General features: G+C 48.5%; 7 protein-coding genes across 7 annotated transcripts, besides 1 other annotated feature; 3 read left to right on the top strand and 4 right to left on the bottom strand.

Annotated features, from left to right (window-relative positions):
• Positions 1-20,203: part of a sequence feature (contig 1.94 1501..523724(-1)) that runs on past both edges of the window.
• Positions 1,656-3,123, top strand: ANIA_05509 (uncharacterized protein; the record flags this gene model as incomplete). The annotated part of the gene is made up of 3 exons (XM_658021.1): positions 1,656-1,796; positions 1,955-2,308; positions 2,377-3,123. 3 exons carry the CDS (start codon positions 1,656-1,658, stop codon positions 3,121-3,123), a joined length of 1,242 nt encoding a protein of 413 aa, XP_663113.1.
• Positions 3,186-4,058, top strand: ANIA_10684 (uncharacterized protein). Its single transcript, XM_050612318.1, has one exon. It carries the CDS (start codon positions 3,214-3,216, stop codon positions 3,658-3,660), a length of 447 nt encoding a protein of 148 aa, XP_050468257.1. The 5' UTR covers positions 3,186-3,213; the 3' UTR covers positions 3,661-4,058.
• On the top strand, positions 5,096-6,325 carry ANIA_05510 (uncharacterized protein; the record flags this gene model as incomplete). The annotated part of the gene is made up of 1 exon (XM_658022.1): positions 5,096-6,325. One exon carries the CDS (start codon positions 5,096-5,098, stop codon positions 6,323-6,325), a length of 1,230 nt encoding a protein of 409 aa, XP_663114.1.
• Positions 6,949-8,238, bottom strand: ANIA_05511 (protein ffkH; the record flags this gene model as incomplete). Its single annotated transcript, XM_658023.1, has 1 exon — positions 6,949-8,238. The coding sequence occupies one exon, from the start codon at positions 8,236-8,238 to the stop codon at positions 6,949-6,951; it is 1,290 nt and encodes a 429-aa protein (XP_663115.1).
• Positions 10,191-10,894, bottom strand: ANIA_05512 (Mg-dependent acid phosphatase; the record flags this gene model as incomplete). Its single annotated transcript, XM_658024.1, has 2 exons — positions 10,191-10,641; positions 10,698-10,894. 2 exons carry the CDS (start codon positions 10,892-10,894, stop codon positions 10,191-10,193), a joined length of 648 nt encoding a protein of 215 aa, XP_663116.1.
• ANIA_05513 (uncharacterized protein) lies at positions 11,601-14,386 on the bottom strand (the record flags this gene model as incomplete). Its single annotated transcript, XM_658025.1, has 6 exons — positions 11,601-12,871; positions 12,941-13,577; positions 13,656-13,703; positions 13,760-13,862; positions 14,106-14,131; positions 14,348-14,386. 6 exons carry the CDS (start codon positions 14,384-14,386, stop codon positions 11,601-11,603), a joined length of 2,124 nt encoding a protein of 707 aa, XP_663117.1.
• On the bottom strand, positions 14,677-19,878 carry ANIA_05514 (putative DEAD/DEAH box DNA helicase (Mer3); the record flags this gene model as incomplete). The annotated part of the gene is made up of 12 exons (XM_658026.2): positions 14,677-15,697; positions 15,777-15,890; positions 15,951-16,046; positions 16,096-16,221; positions 16,356-16,656; positions 16,704-17,279; positions 17,327-17,835; positions 17,911-18,015; positions 18,074-18,246; positions 18,307-19,300; positions 19,381-19,518; positions 19,593-19,878. The coding sequence occupies 12 exons, from the start codon at positions 19,876-19,878 to the stop codon at positions 14,958-14,960; spliced, it is 4,158 nt and encodes a 1,385-aa protein (XP_663118.1). The 3' UTR covers positions 14,677-14,957.

The raw sequence follows: 20,203 nt of genomic DNA, 5'->3' as shown, positions 1-20,203 counted from the left end.
GATTAGTTTACGGGGTTAGCCGAAAAGCCATTTCATGATACGATAATATACCACATTTTGAAAGTACTACGTCCCATTCGTGTATATCTCTACCCATTCTATATCCACTCTAGCCTATTATACGCCCCTATATCTATGATATATCATATCAACCCTCGTACTAAATGGATGCGCCTCTGCATTAAACGTAACTCATCCCAATTCACCACATCTATCTTCCAAAGACCAGATAAATTATTTCAATGTCACGACCGTCCAAAAACTCTCCATGCTACCCCGCCTCCACGTTCCCATCAGCAACCATAACATCCCGCACCATGTAATTACCAAATACCGTCTTCGTGGCCGCCTCAATAGTCGCAAGTATTCTCCAGGCAGCCTTGCGGTACCGCGCCTCCTCGGTGACCCGCCACGTACAAATACTCAGCACCGCCTCAGGACGGAGAACATAATGTCTGTCTCACACGAAGCTTATAATGCTGTCCCTGGTTCGTCCCAGGAACGTTCGCCGACCGACGGACATGACGGAATAGTGAACGCCTCCGGCATGCAGGTCGATATAAGGTGTGGCCAACTTTCAGTGGCTTAATGGGCTATAGGACGGTTCCGCTCTCATGCTGCCATGGAGAATCCATTCAATGCTAGGCTGCGCCGCTGCTAGAAAGAGATGTATTGCACTCTGTCACATAGGCAGGCAATCCCCTCTGTATTGCTGTTTTGCCACAGACGCCCGGAGATATATGCAGTTGCTGGAACTCCTGGCCCGGGTTGTCTGTATTGACGAATTCAACGTTGTATCAGATACATGTATTCCAGTTAAATCGGTTCCGGCTATATTAAAAGGCAGTTCATGGTATTCCAGTACTTCTAACAACGCTCTAGCAAGCATTGTATGAGATGTTCGCACTGATTTAGCTTTCTCACTTACCGTCTAAGAAACCAATTAAAAAAAAAAAAAAATAAAAATAAATGGAAGCCCTGACGCCTTTGCAAGATTGCCTAAAGGATCGCCGAAACGTAAGGGAAAATATATATATATATATATTAACAAAGGAGTAGTAACTAGCTTGGCCGCGAATGGATACCTTCTGATGTAAATCTTTGAGCAGCGTGAACGATGTTTGTAGATAACCCAAGACCTCAGAATATGGCGACACGACGGCCGAATTCTCTCACAGAAATCTTCCTCTAAGCTGCCATACTCATTTAATTATCTTCTCCTGAGAGTTGGTATACCTGTCCATCTGCACCATGAAACTATTCTTGAATGCGTGGACATTATTAACGGCCAACCCCAAGTGCGTTGCCGGGCCAGCTCAACTACAATTACTTTCGTTTACACCATCCATGAACGCAAACCCAAATAAACAGCTGTCGACTTCTTGGATAACTGTCTCGATTGACTATAATAGTGACTTCAGTTGTTTATTTGTTTATAGTACAAGTACCATAAACAATCCTTGCTTGATCATTTCTCTGTAGCGGAGTTAGGGCAAGCATGTCTTGTTCGGGTAATTGCGACACTGTTAGCCCGGATCTACCCGTTCTGATTTAAGCTTCCAGAGTCCATAGGCAGAACCCACTAAGCTCTTTGCTGCCTGCACCCACTCTGTATAAAGTCGTCGTTTCTGTATGTCACTTCAGCAACGTGCAAGATGGCCGGTATCACCTCACTCCCTACCGAAATCATCAGGCACATTTTCTCCTATGCCGACCAAGAATCACAAAAAGCGCTCCGGCTGACAACCCGCCGGTTAGGGGCCATCGGTCAACAGAGCGTCTTTCAGACCCTCAGCGTCTGTCCCACAGAGGGGAGCTACGGCCGCCTGGAGAGCATTCTCAGAAGGGCGGATCTCGTTCCATATATCAATAAGATATATCTGAATACGTATGATCCACGAAATGTGACTTATTTAACCCTGTTCTACAAGGACAATGACTAATGCCAGCATAGCCTCCTGAATCTCAGTACGGTGCCGAAAAGGATGTAGCATCCCGCCTATTTAGCTACCTGAAGGAGATGCCCCAGCTGCAAAGTGCGGCCGTACGGTTCCACTGGGAATGTCCTGAAGAGACTTACGATGTCCAGCAGGACGAATCTTTCCGGTCAGAAGTTATACAGGAGGGTCTGAAAGCGCTTGCTGCGATTCCTGGATTGAAAGAACTCGCCCTGCAAGAAATGTACAACGTTAACGAGACAGGTCCCGAGGCTGTCGCAAACAGGAACAAGATCCTGTCTCGGTTGAAGTCCCTCCGGCTGAATATCACCAATAGGAGTCGATGGATTAATGGGAGCTCGGATTATGAAGTCTGTCTCCTTACCACCTGGCACCTAGCGCGTGCACACGGCGAACTAACTGCGACTGGCTGAGACAGAGACCGGAACCGCACAAGTTCTTCCCCGAACTGCCCTCCGTCTGGCTAGAACCATGCATGTCCAATCTTCAGCACCTCACCCTCTACTCCAGCATTTACATCGGCTTCACCCCGAAATGCGACCTTGGGGGCCTTCATTTCCCTAAGCTGAAGACCCTTGCATTTGGAAACCACGCCTTTATCCACGACTCCCAGCTTGACTGGATCCTTTCCCATGCTGCGACCCTAACAGCACTCTACCTCGATGACTGCACCATAATCTACGAAGCCGCGGTTAGCTCGTATTCAGTTCAAGAGGGCCGGACGCTTCTTACATTTGATGCCTTCCGCCCTCATCCACACTTACCAGAAAATAAACTATACACGTCCTATGATACGCGTTGGGCTGATTATTTCCGAGCATTTAAGGATAAGTTGGTACATCTGAAGGATTTTCGTTACGGGAGTGCACCAAACTGGTGGGAGGATGAGACCACTCCCTTTGAGTCGGAGCAGAAGATCAGGATTGGGTTTGGAAAAGAAAGCTATCTCACCTTTGCCTCTGGGATTTTACCTTGTGAATATATGGAGCATTTCTACTGGTGGATCCGCACGAAGCGTGCCGTTGTAACTGCGAACTGGAGGGATTACCTTGAATATGTTCATGGAGAGAAGTTGGAGGTTTCGGAGGATGATAAGAAGGCCTTAGAGGAGCTATGCAAGAAAGTCGGGTTATCGTGGAGTGTCTCTTCTTCGGAAGATAAATAGTATGATATCGATGGGTCGGCGGAAGTCAAATGTGGTAGGGACGAAAGAAAGAAGAACAGAAACTTGGACATTCTAACTGGGTATACTGAAATGCGAAACGCTAATCACTCAAAAGATAAACCCAAACGCCGTAATGCCAGCAGAATCCCCAGAGTGGCCATATCATCCCCTCTTCTTCCCAACAATCAGCCTCGAAAGAGCATCCCTCTCTCTCTTAACCGCCACCAACCTCGCGTCCTCGATTGCCTTCCCCTCCAACACACCCTCAAACCCCTTCTCCCCCATTGCAAACGGGCTAACGACCTTCTTCTGCGCTTTCATTCTCGTCTTCAACCCAGTCCCCTTCCCTCCTCCCCAAACAACACTCCACTCCTTTACCCTCGCACCCTGGAAAATCTCGCATCTCGCACAAACTTTCGCATGCCCGCCAACATCCACGCCCCGTCCAATAACAGCCTGGTTATCAACCACCGCAAAAGAGTGTACCCTTGCGCCCGGATGAACGACCGCCTGCAGACCAATGATGACATTATTTGAGATCACAATCGATTTCTCCTCCCCACTGCCGCCACTGCCACTGGACGTGGAATCTGCTGGAGCTGCTGGCGGCGGATACGTCCCAATAACACTCTTCTCGCTAATAATGCATCCGTCTCCGATCCTTATGGGTCCCTCTGTTGCGCAGATCCTCACGCGCGGGTGGATTACTGTGCCGCGGCCAATTGAGATAGAGTAAGGGCCGCAGAAGTACGTTTGTTCGGCGATGACGGCGCTGGGGTCGGCGGTAGTTTTTGCAGGGATTCGGGGCGCGCCCGCGGATTGGGCTTGGGTTTGCGCGGAGGCTGGAGATGCAGAGGGGCGATGGTGTGGAGGGGGGCGAAGATGTTGTGATGAGGAGTAGGAGGATAGGGGCGGTTTAATGTCCATGGCTGTTATTTGATGTTAGTTGATGGAAGGAATTGAAGCTAGGACTTGAGACTTTTGGTTGTTGGTGTTGGCTTGGCGTTGTTGTCGCCGTTACGGAGAGCTCACGTGACCTCGATAGGGGCTATATGCTAGGTCTGGACTGCAAGAGGTCTCAATTCTTCGCCTTCATCCTTTGTTCTAACCGCTTCGATAAGATTTCAACAGCAACTCTTCCAGCGGGATTGTTCCTTATCTCGGGAATTTTTGTCCGATTGGTCTTGAGCCCTCTCCGTCTACGCACAGGTTAGGCCCCCTGTCGGTCTTAGGTACCAGTAATGGCTGGTTATCATTGCGAACTCGGGTCAACGGCTTGTTGATAGGTTATTGCTTCGTTCGCTGGACCTAGCCGGTAAAGGATTAGCCCTGAGATACTGGAATATCTATTGGATGTTACCAACGCAGGCCAGCCTACACAGTATGCTTTGGCGGTGCTAATAACGGGCCACGCCACCCAGTGCACTAGGCTGGCCAGTCGACTTCCACTCGGACCCTTCAGCTGAGCCTTTGCTTTCTCGAATACCTTAAATCTGGCCGTGGAATACTGAGCTCTTATCTTTGCCTTCCTGTGTTCACTTGCGTTGAAACTCAATGGCACACACACGGGGGCTTCTGGAACCCAAACGGCAAAGGGACGGCACTAAGAAATCCCGGGCAGGCTGTCGGACTTGCCGGTGAGTACACTATAATCCGTCGGGCTCAGGAGCTCCTAAATGATTGAATCTGAAGACTGCGCCATATCAAGTGTGATGAAACTCCTGTCGTCTGCAAAAATTGTTCGCGCACAGGACGCGCCTGTGACTATGATCTCCAACGACTCCCTCGCTCCAGACTTGCCATCCGAAAGGACAAGAGACAGCTGGAAGATCCGAGGCTGACGATAAAAGACGGCTTTCGGTGGGCGATAACCACAGACGAGCGGCGTTGCTACTCATACTTCCAGCATCGCACAGTTTTAGTACTCTCGGACTCGTTCGACTCCCGTCTCTGGCAGGCTCACCTCCTTAGCATGAGCAAGTCAGAACCCGCGGTTTACCACGCTGTCATTGCTTTTAGTGCCGTTCACCAAGACTTAGAGACCTACGGCATGCCTTTACCTGGACAAGATCTGCGAAATGAATGGCATCTGTTTGCGCTTGAGCAATGCGGTCGATCCTTCGCTTTACTGAGTCGGCGTCAATCGTCGCAGGATCCGCGATTTCGGGAGGTCATGCTTTTGTGTTGTCTGTTGTTTGTTATGACACAGCTGCTGCGCGGCCAGTATGATGACGCTTTTCTGCACCTTCGGAGTGGCCTCAGAATTCTGAATGAGGCGAAGGCTTCGAGTTCTTCTGAGACGCCCATCGAGCCATGCATAGTCGCTGCCTTTGCCAACCTCGAAGCGCAGTCGCTACAGTACGGAGTCCGCGGGGAACCCACCAATAGCGAAAGCGCTTATCCAGGAATTTTCAATGACTTCGGAGCGTTCAGCAGTCTTAACGAGACACGTCAAGCTTTTGACTATTTGACGAGCACTGCGTTTCGTTTTATATTGCTGTGCAAAGACCTGTCAGAAAATGAGATACGCTCAGACTATGCTTTTCTCCATCACAAGCAATTGCAGACTTTATCTCAGCTCAGCATATTCAGCCACCGGTTTGACCCATTCCACTCCTCCAGCAACCTAACGTTAGAGGAGCGAAGAGCCGCAGATGTCTTGCGTATGCTCTACTGTAGCCTCGTTCTCCAAGTCAAAACCGCTCTCGTCCGGAATGAGGCTGTCCTGGAGTACTACAATCCGGAGTACGAGACCCATGTAACCATGGTCGGGGAGCTCTTGAATAAATACCCGGCACGCCCGAGTGTAGTCCTGGAAGATGGCATTCTTTCCCCGTTATACTATGCGGCCATGTGGTGCCGCGACTATAGTGTTCGACGTCGTGCGATTGGCCTCCTCCTATCTTGGCCGCACCGCGAGGGTGCGTTCGATTCCAACTGGGCTGCTTTCCAGGCCCTACAGCGGATGAATGTTGAACTCTCAATCGAACCCCAGCCTTACGCCACAGCATATAACACTAGCCAAAAGTCTAGTCTAAATGGAGACAGGTGGTTAGGTATCAAGTGTAGTGAACTTTCGTTTGAGGCTGCGCTGAGCTTTGCAAGATATATGCACAATCGGCCCTGTTTCCGGGCTGTCAGGAAATGGTTGCCAGCGGTACTGTTTGATTCACAGTACACTAGTATGAGCGAAGCTAGTTAGGTGGACTTGAATACTCCACCTCTACTCAATCGTTTCTACCGCCTCCTGATGGTGTGTGGTCACTGAATCCGGCCGGGCCTTATCTACATACCCAAACCCTCCACACTTTCTTGCGAAAGCCCTCTGGCAACCGCCCCTCCCTTTCTCTTTCAACAACTCAACAGCAGAACGATCAGAGATATTACTGACTACTTTGGCTTTGACTATATCTCGTGGGATTAATGCCAAGTTTCTTCAACCCTGGATGTTGTCCTTCAGCCCCCAATATTATGATCTTGATATCCAGTAGGAAGTTATGATCTGTCGGCAACTGTCCGCATAACTGCACGTTTGAGCTTCTCTTGTTGAAGCTCGAAGCACCCAGAGAGCGTGCTGTGGTCATTCGACATCATGATGTGGCATTACTAGTGCCATTGTCATTCCTCAACCACAAAGGCGAGACGGCGCTTGTTGTCCACGGAAACTCCAACGCCGACGATTTAAACCTGCAAGCGTGTACATGAACAATAGTCGCTTGTACATGAATAGGACTGCTAATAATCTCGATACTATCTCCTTTCCTCGCTGTAACGCCACAATGACATACGAGTTGGAAAGCATCTAGTATGCGTAGCTCCCATCTCTCAAAAATTATTTATCAAATTCCTCTCCAGAAAGCCCAATACCTCCTTGTCGCCCCTTTCCCTCGCCATCTGCAATATAATCCTCCCATCGTAGAGCGGTACTTTATTCAACCAAACCACCGCCTTTGCTTTCGCCCACTCATGCCCCTCCAGTGCTTTTTCCAGAATGCTCGCGGTGCCCGTCTCAATCCTCGTCCCAACCACCGGCTCAGCTAAGGTCTTCGGAAGTTCATAACGCGGGTAATGCGTGATGCCGCATGAGGAAGCCGGCAGGAAATGCCCGTACGACCAGCACCAGCCTAAGTCTGCGGCTGATGGGCGAGAATGAGGATTCGGGTTCATCATCTCCTCGCAAAGGTCTAAGACTGAATTGAACTCGCCGGAGAGGGGCGAGGCGGTTCCGATGACCGTTCCGCGGGCTATGCGGAGGGCGAGTATTGTGGTTGCTCCGGCGGAATATGAAAGATGCAGGCTCTGGCTCTTCTTCTCTGTCTTGCTGCTAATGTTCGTGATGCTCTGGGCTTGGTGTTCGTTGTCGATCTGCGCATGTGCTAGACGCGTCCGGAAAGAGTGGAGCGCATCCGGTGTGCAATAGGTAATCAGAATCTCTAGAAATACTGCTGCGAGAGAAAAGACATCCGCTGCTTTTGTGGGCGTCCATCCAACATGGTCGCACTTCCATAGTTCTGGGGCCGAATAATCCACCGTCGATCTGTTCGGACCACAGACAGAGTCAATCTCCCAATACTTTCTCTCGACCCCAAAATCTGTGAAAAGTACATTTCCATCCTGTATGAGAATATTTCTCGAATTGATCCGGCCATGCACAACATCGGCGTTATGCAGGTACTCCAACCCGCTGATCAGACATTCAAACCACCCAGCCGACTCCTCATGGTATTTCTTTCCCCTCTCATTCCAAAACAGCCCAAAGTAATCCTCGAGATCACATTCGGCTAGTGGTGTGGTGACGATACCGAAAGTCGGACTGTATGCATCTTCATTGACGTACGTTGCGATAAGTCTCACAATATGTTCATGCTCGAAACTCGCGAGTTTGGAGAGTTCAGTTTGGAGGCTCTGGCAGTCGGAATCTCGACACTTTGGGCTGTGAGTAAGAGAGATAGTTTTCAGAGCGTATAAGACGAGTTTTGCGGTTGTGCTGTCCGTTACTGCGTCCACAGAGCCGAGGGCGCCGTGGCCCATATGATATTCGTGGTTGTAGGGGGGTTTGGAGTGTTTGTTATATATTTTATGGCCACGGTATGAGTTATCGATTGGTTGGGACATTGTTAGTGTTCGCGGTCGTTTGGGTGTTGGTATGGAGAAAGAGACGGAATGCTGAAGGAGAAGTTGTAGCTCAATGGGGTAAAGTAGGAGATGGGGATGATAACAGAGGGACCCAAGAATTCACCTTAGAATGAAATTTTGTTTATAAAGAGAATGAACATATTGAAAAAGCTGGATAGTGAATGACATAGCGATAACACATAACAATGGTGCCCTAAAGAGCAGCCCAGTCAATCATCTACTTTCTAACTCATCGCTGGTGCTCATTTACTAAAGAGAGTCTTGCCAACTATCAATGATTATACCAGTAATAATGTTCAAATAGACCGGACTGAAACTGGCACGAACTTAGTATCTTGGATGGGCAGCGCGTCACCTAGGCTACATTGTTGCTCAATTTCCTCAAGAATTATAGGATTCCCTCAAGAACAACTGGTGCTTGAGACAAGGATGAGGCCGGAAGATCTTTTGTTGAGCGTGATTATACTTCGATGCTCCGTAAGCGTGCATTAAATGTGTCACTGGAATAGATTATATGCTATATATTGCTACAAGTTTGGGCGGTTCTTCGAATACGGCGGACACCTTCACGCCCACCATCGGTTGAAACATTACCCCATCCCATGCTCATTTCCTTTCTCGACTCTATAAATCTTGCAATTGACATTCTGTCTTCAGAGCCATCACCAGTGCCTCCATCTCGAGGTGATATTCAAGTTGTCAACCGTTGTGAGCAGAGGGAATATACAATGCATTGGTTGCAATTGCAAGGTTAGAGATCTTCAGAATAGATTCAAAGTGAAACGGGAGAGATCACGAATTCGATGATTACATCATGAATATACCGACTCAATGCCTCATGGAGAGTCGAAAAGACCGTGGAGAGTCCACTTTGCTGCCGGCTTTAGTGCAGACTATGAGTTTCAATATGGCGTTTTTCAGTGATTGCATGTTGACACTGTTAGCAAAGCCAGAAGAAGCAGCGAGCCCTCTTATTTGAGGTTGAAAAGGTTGTGCCTCGTTTAAGGACTCTCAATCGTAAAATTCCCAGTTTCACCTAACGCAGACAAATCCAAGTTGCCCCCGGACGAAGACACTAAGCTCACCTCCATAGTCTTCATGCTCGGCACTGAAACATCAGGAACATAATGAAGATGCAGCTCCATGTGAGATAACATATCGAGCATCACGAATGACGAGAGAATCCCTGACTCCTGGCCGCTTCATCGTTGTCATTCGTGGAAATGCGGCCATTGACATCGATGATGTCATTCAGGACGAATGACAGAAAGGTGTATCAATTTAGTATGTGAATATGCTGACGTTAGCCATGCAGCCGATAAAGAGTTGGCCTAGATCAGCCTGGCTTCTCACGGTAGGTGTTGTCGAGTGCTGATGCACATGCGTGGTAGTTTTGAGCGTGTATTTCTGAGCGATGTTAGCAGGAACAATGTCAGACTTCCAATGGCAACGACTGCATTCTAACGAGATGAAATCCCAGCTGCAATTATGGCATCTGGAAACAAGTTTCTTGTTGTTTCCATAATGATTCGTGAGTCCGGGTGTTGCGCATGGCGGCACCATAATGGACCAGACAGGTGGCGATGAGGCGAGGTGTTCAACCCTTACAATATAAACAAATACGCAAGGCTTAGCTCCTGAGGGCTTGTCCAAGGAGACGCCCTCATATCAGGGCCTTTAAAAAAAAATAAATAAATAAATAAATAAATATATAAAAATAAAAATTAAAAAAAAAAAAACTGCTGTCTAGCGTCAGGGGCGCAGTGACCCCCCGCTTAAATAGTTGCGTGCGTGCGATTTGAGCGAAGGCTCTTGCGGTATCTAGCTAGGCAGCAGTCACACGCTCTCGTGCTAAATCAAAATGCGTCTATTGTCCAAAGGGTATCGTATATATATCACACACATGATATCCGGTATCAAACTCCTCTCCCCTAACCCTCCTGGTTCTGGTTCTGCTTAATCCCATTCCTCCTCCTCCACGCCCAAACCCCCTTATCGACCTCGTCCCTCGTCATCCCATCCCTAACAAGCAAAAAAGTCACACCCAACTCCGTCTCAACATTGCGATTACGCGCCTCATCATCAAAGAACAACATATCCTCATACGCAATCCCACTCGCCTGGTGGATCCGCGAAAAGTGCTGCGTCTTCGTGGCCGGGAAGATCTGGATGTAATCAAAGTAGTCTAGAGCTCGAACCGTCCGTGCTTTATTCGCAGACGGGTTGTCGCTAAAGTTGGGTATTATGTGCAGCTGCTTCAGCATATCGCGCGCAAGATCGGGGGCGTGCGTTCGCGACGCCAGCGCTAGTGGAATCGAGCGAGATTTGCAGCTGGTTAATATGGAATTCACATGTGGATAGAAGGCAAATGATTCGTTCCACCTAGAAGATTCATTGTTAGAATTGGAGAGTAAATACGTGGCGAAATAAGCGCTTACTTGTCCGTGCAGCGGGAGTTGTTGTCACGCGCCTTGATGGGGGGAGTGACGTGGGTGTCAACCCAGAAGGGCCAAAGAGTATAGTCTAGATCAAATGCGATGAGCTTTGGAAGTGGGAGGCCGTCAGTGAACGTGGATGGTGCGTTGGAAGTGTCCTCTATCGGAACTGCGGTGTTTGTTCGTCTTGCACGAATCATTTCGTCTAAGCTTTGCGATTCGAATGTCAAAGGTTACGCCTGTAAAATAACGCAAACCAACCCGGAAACTATATCTGTGTATTCGGGAAAGAGTGTATGACACAAAACGAATGTATGACCTGCAGATTGCGGAGCTGAAAGGGGTCTCGAAATTTGAACTGCGGGGGATACTGTCCGATCACGTGGGGATAGTTTATCAATCCTTATCAGCACCGGCCTATGACGTCGCGGTCTAGACTAGGGAGGGAGACTAAGAGCAGTTTCGACTTATCCAGCTACGGTATTTCTAATCCGATTATAGAGACAAGTTTTTTTTAATGTTTTTTGACTCATATTCTGTATTAACTACGTACAAGGGCTGAGTACATGTATAATCCCAATTCCAGCCTATTCCAATTCAGATGCGACTTGTTTCCTTCTCTCTTCCAGCGGAGCTGGGTTAAGTTATTGTACACGAAAAGATGCTGATGGTGCCGAAGTCTAGATCTATCCCAAATGAGAGTCGTTTCTCAGTGCCTCGAGATTTGCCCTTCTCCTTCACAACTGAACATATGGAATGAAATCAATGGATATCGACATCGGAGCAAGTCAGAAATAGTGGCAAGTTAGAGAGACAGCAGTCTCTTGATGAAAAATTCAGCCAGCCTAACTCAAACAAGATGTTATTTCAGGCCAACGACGAGGTTAGCCTAGCGACGCGTCGAACTCAAGCTAGAGGCGAGTAAGTGAAACAACCAACGGTCTGCAAAAACTTCCAAATCTGCTGATGGTCTTCCGCGCCCTTAATAGTGAGCTCATAAGCTACAGCATCCCAATCGGCGGCATACTGCATGATACGTTGCTGCTGCTCTTGGTCAAGGATACCGTTAGCCCCGACGGCGTCAGCGATGATGCGCTGCCAGATCTCAGTAGGAAGGTTATAGCGCCAGGAGCTCTTACGTGCTTTCTGCGCGACACTAAAGCGGGAGTTACCCTTGCCCGAACGAGTGGGGTGGGAAGAGCCAGAGCCACCGTTTGCCTTGGTGCCGTTCTCAGAGGAAGCTGGGTAACCAGGGCTAGAGCTGGGACCTGTAATCACACTGGGCGCGGCAGCCTCCTCTACCTCAGGCTCGGTAGTTGCAGGCTTCGTCAAGAGCCGGGGTGGTTCGTGGAGGATAGGCTGGAGGGCTGGAAACTCCTCGTCGAATAATTTGGCTCCGGGATGAAATGGCCCGGTAGCAAAAGACTGAGGAAAGGTGTACTGCGGCTCGGGAAGGTATTCAACAGGGGAAAGAGGTTGTTCAACGCTTGGCTCCACTTCCAAGACGTACTCCTGTCCCTGCAACCCTTCCTGTCCTTCCTCAAAGGTAGGGCCTTCAGTGTTTAAGGGCGCCTCAGCCCGTTCGATTTTGGATGCCTCAACCACACGGTCTCGATCTTCCAGGAGAAGAGCGCGCGAAACAACCATCATCTGAAGCGCAGTAATGGCAATATCGCTAGCGCAAGTACCCTCCTGCTTAAGAGCTTCAAGACGTACACGCTTTGTAAGTCGAGTGAATTCAAGCGCCAGCTTACTTTGTACCTTGCGCTTAGTATCTTCATCTGTTTCCGAACCCTCAGCTCTCTCATAAGTATTTTCATCACCATCGGACACTTCTTGAGCTTGAGTCTTAGTTTTTTGAGCGAGGATTGATTCGGTAACTTCGAGGAGTCGCTTAGCGGTAGCTCCCAACCCGTCATTTGGCTGCCAGATGATGCTCTTGCCTTCCTCGGCAGACTCCGGAATTGCTGATGCCTTAGCTGGAGGCAGGAAGGTGAGGAGTTGCTCTGCGGCGCGCTGGGTAGCGAGCATACGAGAAAGGTGTACAGCGCTGCTGGTCCTGAGTTCAAGGTTTGATAATATAAAGTAGGGCACGGAGCGGAGTCCACGGGTACAAGCGTATTTCTTGAGATCGGCGAAGCTAATGTTCTTGCTTGAAATCACGGTAGTAGGCGTCCCTGGAATATCATCCACCCATTACCATCGTGTCACAAATGATTAGATGGACAAGAAAAGGAAGCACATACCATTCTGTTTACCTGTTTTTCCGCCCTTATTAGGAGACTTCTTCGAGCGGCCCATGCCCGAGCGAGGATCGGTATTCTCCTTCGAGCTGTTCTCACCGATCTTCAGCGCACCAGTCTCTCCTGCGAGCACTGAGTCAGAAGCGAGACCAAGGTTCTCACGAACGATAGCATCTGCATCGGCTTCAAGGTACTCAAGGTCACTTTTGATGTAGACGCTCGCTAGAATTTCTAGGCCAGCAACACCGAGCGGGTTTCCCGATAAATCTAGCTTCATGAGGACATAGCAGTTCTTGAAACAACATAAGAAAGACTTCCAGATTGCTTTCTCTTCTGCAGTAACCACGCGAATGTTGTTGTTAGAAAGGTCTAGCTCGCGGAGGTCGCCGGGGCTTTTCGCAATAACCTCGCCGAGCTTGGGTAGAGAGTAAATGGTGAGATTGTTTCCCTGGAGGTGAACTTCAGTGACCTTCGCAAGGCCAGCGGGATGCGCTTCATCGCGGTACCAAATGCATTCGATTAGGTCATCGATGAATTGGGCGAAGCCTTCGTCGGTTAGACATTTGCCGGTCAAATCTAATTCGAGAGTCGGGTCGCGAGCGGCAGCTTTGGATCCGAGGCCAGGAGGAATCCGCTTCTTCTGTTTATTGTCAGTTTTGATCTTCGTCTCTCCACTCTACAATTTTAGAAAGGGGAAGTGAAGAATTGTTGGACTTACCAAATCCTTAGAAACAACCTGGCCGGCCTTAATGCCGCCGATTTTCCTCTGCAGAAACCTATCAGTCAGAAGCCTAAATACAATCAGGGTTTAACATAGCTTACTGCTGAATATGTCAATCTCCCCATGGTCATGGTAGAGTAATCGGTTTTTCTCTCGAAAACGACAAATCCGCAATATAAGCGTTTTGTGCTGTGTTGCTCCAATCTGCATCACAAAGATCAATTAGCATTGAGACAAAGAACTTTTCTTCAGTACGAATGCAACAAAAAAGTGAAGTCAATGTGACAAAAACAGTAAAGACCATTATAAAAGGCACCTAGTGTATGAAATGGCAAAGGCGAAGAGATGTTGTCATAATAAGGCTTGGTGCACACGGGTCCTGATGCGCCGAGAGAGGATATACAACACTGCACTGACCAACCACATTTCTTATGAGAAACCACTTACCTCTGGCAAGTAAAACTTTTGAGAAACTGGCGAGATGAGTGTAGCTCTGCCTATACCGAGAAATACAGGCGAGTGCGGGTTAGGATAGATTTGAAAGGTTGTTAGAGTACTGATGCTAGGGAAAGGATGAGATGAGAGACACCTGTGTCAGTCTAATCATATTAGCAAGCTCTGGCAGAATTATTGCTCTTGGTAAGGGTGCAAACAGAAGAGTATGCTCTCTAAAGTGTTGGTGTACTCACGTTGTCTGTTCTAATCTCCGTGATTGCAGTTTTGGACATAGATGAGTGTTATGGAGATGGGGTATAGGAAGTAGGTGAGCAGAATTTCTGCCTTCTAATGCCATATAAGTTCCCTAGATAATGATTACATTGGCATTTGTGTTATTACTGAGCTATTCACTCACTCAAGATGACGCACTCAGTTACTGGCCAGCTTTGATGCTGAGAAACTACTAGTTAACCCACACCTCTGGAAACAAGGAGCACTTAGAACTCTTATATTTATGTAAAATTATCTGCTGACAAAATCAACAAGCATTGGCAGGTTCCTTGTATACAGGCCTCTCACTACAGTTTCAAGCGTTTTTCATATTCCGAACCACATGACAAACACAAAAGTAGAAGTAGGATCATCTCCTCGCCCCAAGCTGAGCCGGCAGTTCCCGCAGATCAAGCAATCAGAAGAATTCAACGACGTCTTCTAAACTCATCAGAAGTACTGGATTGATGCCTTCGCGTCCCCCTGGTAAGTCAGTTACCCTAGAATTCCCACTTTCGTCAGTACTCGCTTCAAGTGCGGGATTCTTATGCCTCCCAACAATAACCTCTCCATAAGAGTCGTTTTCCCTCCTCAGTTCCTTGCTCTCTTGTTGTTCCTGTTGTTATGATACGCTGCTCCTTTGTCTGCAAATTTCCGCTTTTGCCCATCACAGCCGTCTAATCGTGGGAGTACGGAAAACATTTCCTCAGGCTCGGGGCTAACCAGATCAATCAGGAACGCCTGAGCACAAGGAATCTCCGCTGCGCGTGCTTGCACCAAAGGCGATTGCAGCGAAGAAATATTGCCGTCTACCCGACTGTCTCCGAGCTCGAAAGTGTTCTGAACGGCGGAAGCGTCATTCAATCCGTTTTGCAGGTTTCGATTGTGAGAGTCGCGACTTTTTGGAATGATGTCAATCCCCAGTAGCAACTGTGATGGGGAGGGTAAGTCATCTAAGTCTTCGTCGCCGTAATCACTCGAGGTAAAGTCAACGGTTGGCGGATCCGGATTAGGGTTCTCCTCGCCCATCACCTTTGACCGTCGCAGCTGCTGAATCAATGCCTGGTTCGAACTTAGCAGTCCTAGACTGTTTTTGCACGGTTGTTTGGCAATGTCTGTCACCATCGGTTTTGTGCCCTTCTTTGCTATATTGCCAGTTAGCCTCGACTGGCTGAACTCTGCTGCTTCGCTATGAGCATTGTCGGACTTCTTCTTCGTGACCTTTGGAGGACTGCTCAGTCCTTCTCGGCAACAAAGATGCTTGCACCTGCTCTGTTTAGCTCGAACATTGAAAGATGACATGGTTATCTCACAATGGCCTATCTTTACATCTGTGATTGCACATCCAACGACCGTTGTCCAGCTTCTGCGGTTCTCTGTCCGCATTTTCTTTACTCTTTGTTGTCGTACCTTGACTGTCACCCTTGTTCTTTGATGCCTTTTTCTGCAGAGGTGCGGCACTAACTAACTCAGACGGCTCAAACTCGACGTCGTCGTCACCCCAGTTATCGATTAATCTCTCTTCTATGCGTTAACTCCTACATCCAATGCGCCTTTGAGTGATATCTGAGTCCGACTACATACCTGAATTATTTCTGACCATTTCCTGCGAGGTCGCAGCGTTAGATCGTTCGTGCAGTTTAGAGTCGACGTCCTTGTCGTCCCAATCGTCCAATAGCCCTGCAATGCGTTAAACCCACATGACCGATGTATTTCCGGGAGGGACTACCTGAGTTCAGCCACTCCCCAAATAACAGCTCATCGGTAGTCAAGCGTCCGAGATTACTTTTGCCGGTTGACTCCCTCTCAGTACTGTTGGTATTCCTCAAGCCCTCACCGCTGTGAATACCCTGGCCTGCGTCTTTGTTCGCTAAGGACTTATGAAAACAAGATCGTGGAAGGGCCGGCTTCAACGTCGCGCTTCGTGAGGTCCCAGCTTAGAAATATCAATAACTCAAGGACAATACGGTTATATGGTTGAAAACATACCAATTTCATCGCACATTACATGGCAAGTAATACTGTCATCCTGGTGCTTCAGCTCCACACTCAGCGGTATCTCATAACTCCTCTGCAGTCCAGTTGCGCTAGGGCCGTTAGTGTCAAAGTGTTTGAAGAGACCAAGAATCATATACTTTGTTCGTCGAAAGTCAATCAAGTGGCCATCGGAAGTCTCCGCAACAAAGCAGACATAGACAGGCCGCCCCTGGAAGAAAACCGGGCACTTCTCGTTCATGAACGCAATTTCCGCCTTGAAATTCACTCTAACAAAGGGGCCAGGGTGGATATCCTATGATACGTCAATAGGTTGCATATACAATCGTGACGTTCTCATACCTTTCCCGTCATCTTGACGGAGACGCGAAGCTTCGGAAAATTCGCCAGATGTTTTTGCAGTCTCGTCCCAAACGCCTGATTCTTGCTCAAGGCGATATCGATTAGGTGCGGCTTCGATTTCTCAAGTGCCACTATACTATCGATCCCATGGGCCACGAGTTTCCTCACGGCGGTGGCATTTAGTTTCTCAATTTGTTTCATTTGGAAAGGCGAGTGATCCCAGACTCTTGCCGCTAGGCTCCTAGCGAGCCCTAACGCGTTGCAGAGAGTTACTGAGTCTTTGAGGTGAGCCTGACAGTCAATTATGCATCGGATGACCCGGTTGACGTGCGCAAAGACAGTGCTTTTCTCCTGCTGAAAAGTGAATCTATGCTTCTGAAATTGTTCGCCGCTGGGGAATTCGACAGCACCTAGTTCGGACTGGATAAGCAGCGATATCTTGTGTGCCGGCAGTACAATATCCACTTCTATTGGGAAGCGAATGTCTTTGGAGCGATTGATCTCCTTGTAAAGTAACTTTTCTCCAGCTTTGAAACGGATATCACGAAACTCTTCTGCTTGACAGATAATTGCCAGCTAATAACGTCAATATAATTGTCAACATTGGCTAGGAAACGACTCACAATCTGAGCAATGTCTGATTTCGGCTTCATCTTAATCAGCGTCTTCATCGTCTCATATCGTATAGAGTAACGAGACATGGCATAGCCAAACGGCGTGGATTTGAGACTCTCAGTGTCAACCAATGCATATTCTTGAAGAAGCTTGATATCTTTCTCGCATATATGTCGAAGCATCTCGTTCGTGTCGTTGCGATTGGCACCTTCTTTGAGCCTGTAATGTGTTGGGTTTCTTCGCAACCTCACAGATAAAAAAGTGCCTGCAAGCCAGGAAGCGGCGGACTCAGTACTTTTGATGTTCCCTAGCCCTATCTCAGCGTTCAAGTGCTCAATGAGGTTGAGATGCAAACTGCTCTCGACGCTTTCGGAGCCAGATACAAGCCTCTCATAATGGCTAACCCGCTCCTTCCTCGTCAATATTACCGCGGTTGCGCTATCGTCGAACTGTGGCCGACCAGCTCGGCCAAGCATTTGCATAACTTCGAGATCCGAATACTCCTGACCGCAGCCATCTTGCCAGCTTATTGTATTTTTAATGATTACGAAATGGCATGGAAGGTTAACACCCACGGCGAGTGTCGACGTACAACATATGACACTGATTTTCCCCTGCAGATATCCATTTTCGACGAGGTGTCGGTCTTCGGTCTCGAGGCCAGCATGGTGAAACGCAACGCCCGCAGCAGTGGTTACTATACGGCACGCAAGTCAGCATAACAGCACGATATTAACCACTATGAGAAGGGATACCTTTAAGATCGGCGTGTTTGACCGGTAGCGGCTTGTTCGGTCCCTTCCACATCCGTACTAGACGACTGGACATAGACCACAGCCGTGCAAGTTCCTTCGCAGTGGAGACAGTGGAGTTCCTTGTCGAGCAGAATATCATTATGGGCTTTTTAGCTGAGTGGGTGCCGATGATACTAGAAAGTCTATATCATGGTGAACACTTAATAAACGCGAAGACAGGAGCTCGGCCTTACTTTGAGTTAAGCAGCTTGTCAAATGCGAAGTTATTGCCAGAAAAATGATAGCCATAGACAAACTTCTGCAGCTTCACCGGGCGAAACTCTTCTCCAAAGTGTTCTCTGTGTGCCGGGACATGTTGGCTAGTGGCATTCCTCCCCAACCACGTCGCAATGTCTTCAGAATTCGGAATCGTTGCACTCAACGCAACGAAGCGAACATTGGACCCAATCGATTTCATCCGCGATACAACAGCTTCCAACGTCGCGCCACGGGCCTCTTTAAGTGTGTGTACTTCGTCAATAAGGAAGAGCTTCACGGGCTGCATGAGTCGAATATGGTCTTTCCACTTCCTTGTCATGCTATCCCATTTCTCTGGAGTGGTTACAATTATCTGCCTGTTCTGGACATTTCCCAGCTGGCTATGGTCCGTATCGCCAGTGAGCTCTGCGCACTGAAGACCAAGTGCGTGGAACTTCTGATTCCAGTCACGGAATCTTTCTGAACAGAGAGATTTCGTCGGAGCCTGGTAAACAACTTTGAATTTCTTATCTTTGCGAATATTGAGTAGACGACATATCGCCAGCTCCATGACGACAGTCTTACCACTCCCCGTTGGCGCAGCTATCACCACGTTATCGTCGCTCTTGTAAATGGCATGGAAGCACTTCGATTGTACGGCATTGAAAACAGGGAAGTTAAACAGTGGCCGGTAGTTATCTGGAAGCTCACGCACCGACAAGAGCGCAATACCTCGGTCAGACGTAGGTACATCTTTGAACGGCTCAGCCAGGTCATGGGAGGTGGCAGGGTTAGTACTGGTTCGATCATGCTGTACCTCCCTATCCGTGGACTGGGGGTGGAAGATTTCGGTCATCTTCTGCGCTTCCAAATCTCGGTTCCTAAATATGGCATCCGTTTTTCCGGTACGTGCCAGCGGGCTTGAAGCATATCTTGCACCGATATTTGATAAGCGAGAGGTTATACTTTGATGCGGCGTAACCTGCGAGTCTGAGCCTCGTTCAGCTTATATTCTGTATCGCTCAAGGCCCTGATACTTTGCACGAATGCATGATCTCACAGCAACTCACCACTGAAGTAAGGGGAAACAAATTTCGTAGGGTGGGCGTCCAGTGGCTGGTACGAGTAGTCGCCAATGTTCGACACAAGCAGAGGCTGGCTACCGTAGTTGTTCACGTTTCTATCTGACTGAGCGAGCACTTCGAGGTCTTGGTTATTGGTTTCTAGCAGTCAGCCACCCTTTCCTAGAAACGGCTCAAAGGCTAACGGCGGTATAACATACCAAAAGCACTCGGCTCAATATCTTCTTCAAAGTCATCTTTCCGCGGCGTAGGCGAGACGGACATTTGCGCACTTGACAGCAGCTGGTAAGACTTCTTCTCTTCAGGTTGTCCGCAAATTGTACTAAAGAATGGCGGTACTTGAGATTCCTGTATGAGTTTCTCGTTCATCATGCCATTGGAGTGAGACTGTTGCTTCCATTTCCCTGGTCCATCTGCCTTGCGTTTACCATATAATCCCGTGGCCTGGCAGGGAACGGAAAATGCCTCTTCGATCCTTCGTCTCATCGATATTTGAAGCGAAGAAGATGACGTTTGACACGATGTATGAATAGACGGGGCGTGGAGGTGGATGGAAGCGGGTCTCAACGTCTACGGAGGGCAAGTCACCTGCTGACGCGTTTTTGTGCGAGAACTAGTGCTTAAGCGGCTCAATGGTGAGGATGGAAAAGCCCAGGCCCCTAAGAACATGGGGTAGTCATTATGCAATTATGCTTGAAGGACTCATCCGGCAACCAAAATATATCAATCTCAGGGTAGATGAAATACCAGGTACTACTAACCCAGCAAGGAGAATTCAAAACAGAAACCAGAGGGTATTGTAGCAAGCAAC

Source organism: Aspergillus nidulans, chromosome V (genome assembly GCF_000011425.1).
Source record: "Aspergillus nidulans FGSC A4 chromosome V".
Classification (NCBI taxonomy): Eukaryota; Fungi; Ascomycota; class Eurotiomycetes; order Eurotiales; family Aspergillaceae; genus Aspergillus; species Aspergillus nidulans.
The sequence above is the reverse complement of the archived record's forward strand: the minus strand, read 5'-3'. Positions and strand labels throughout refer to the sequence as shown.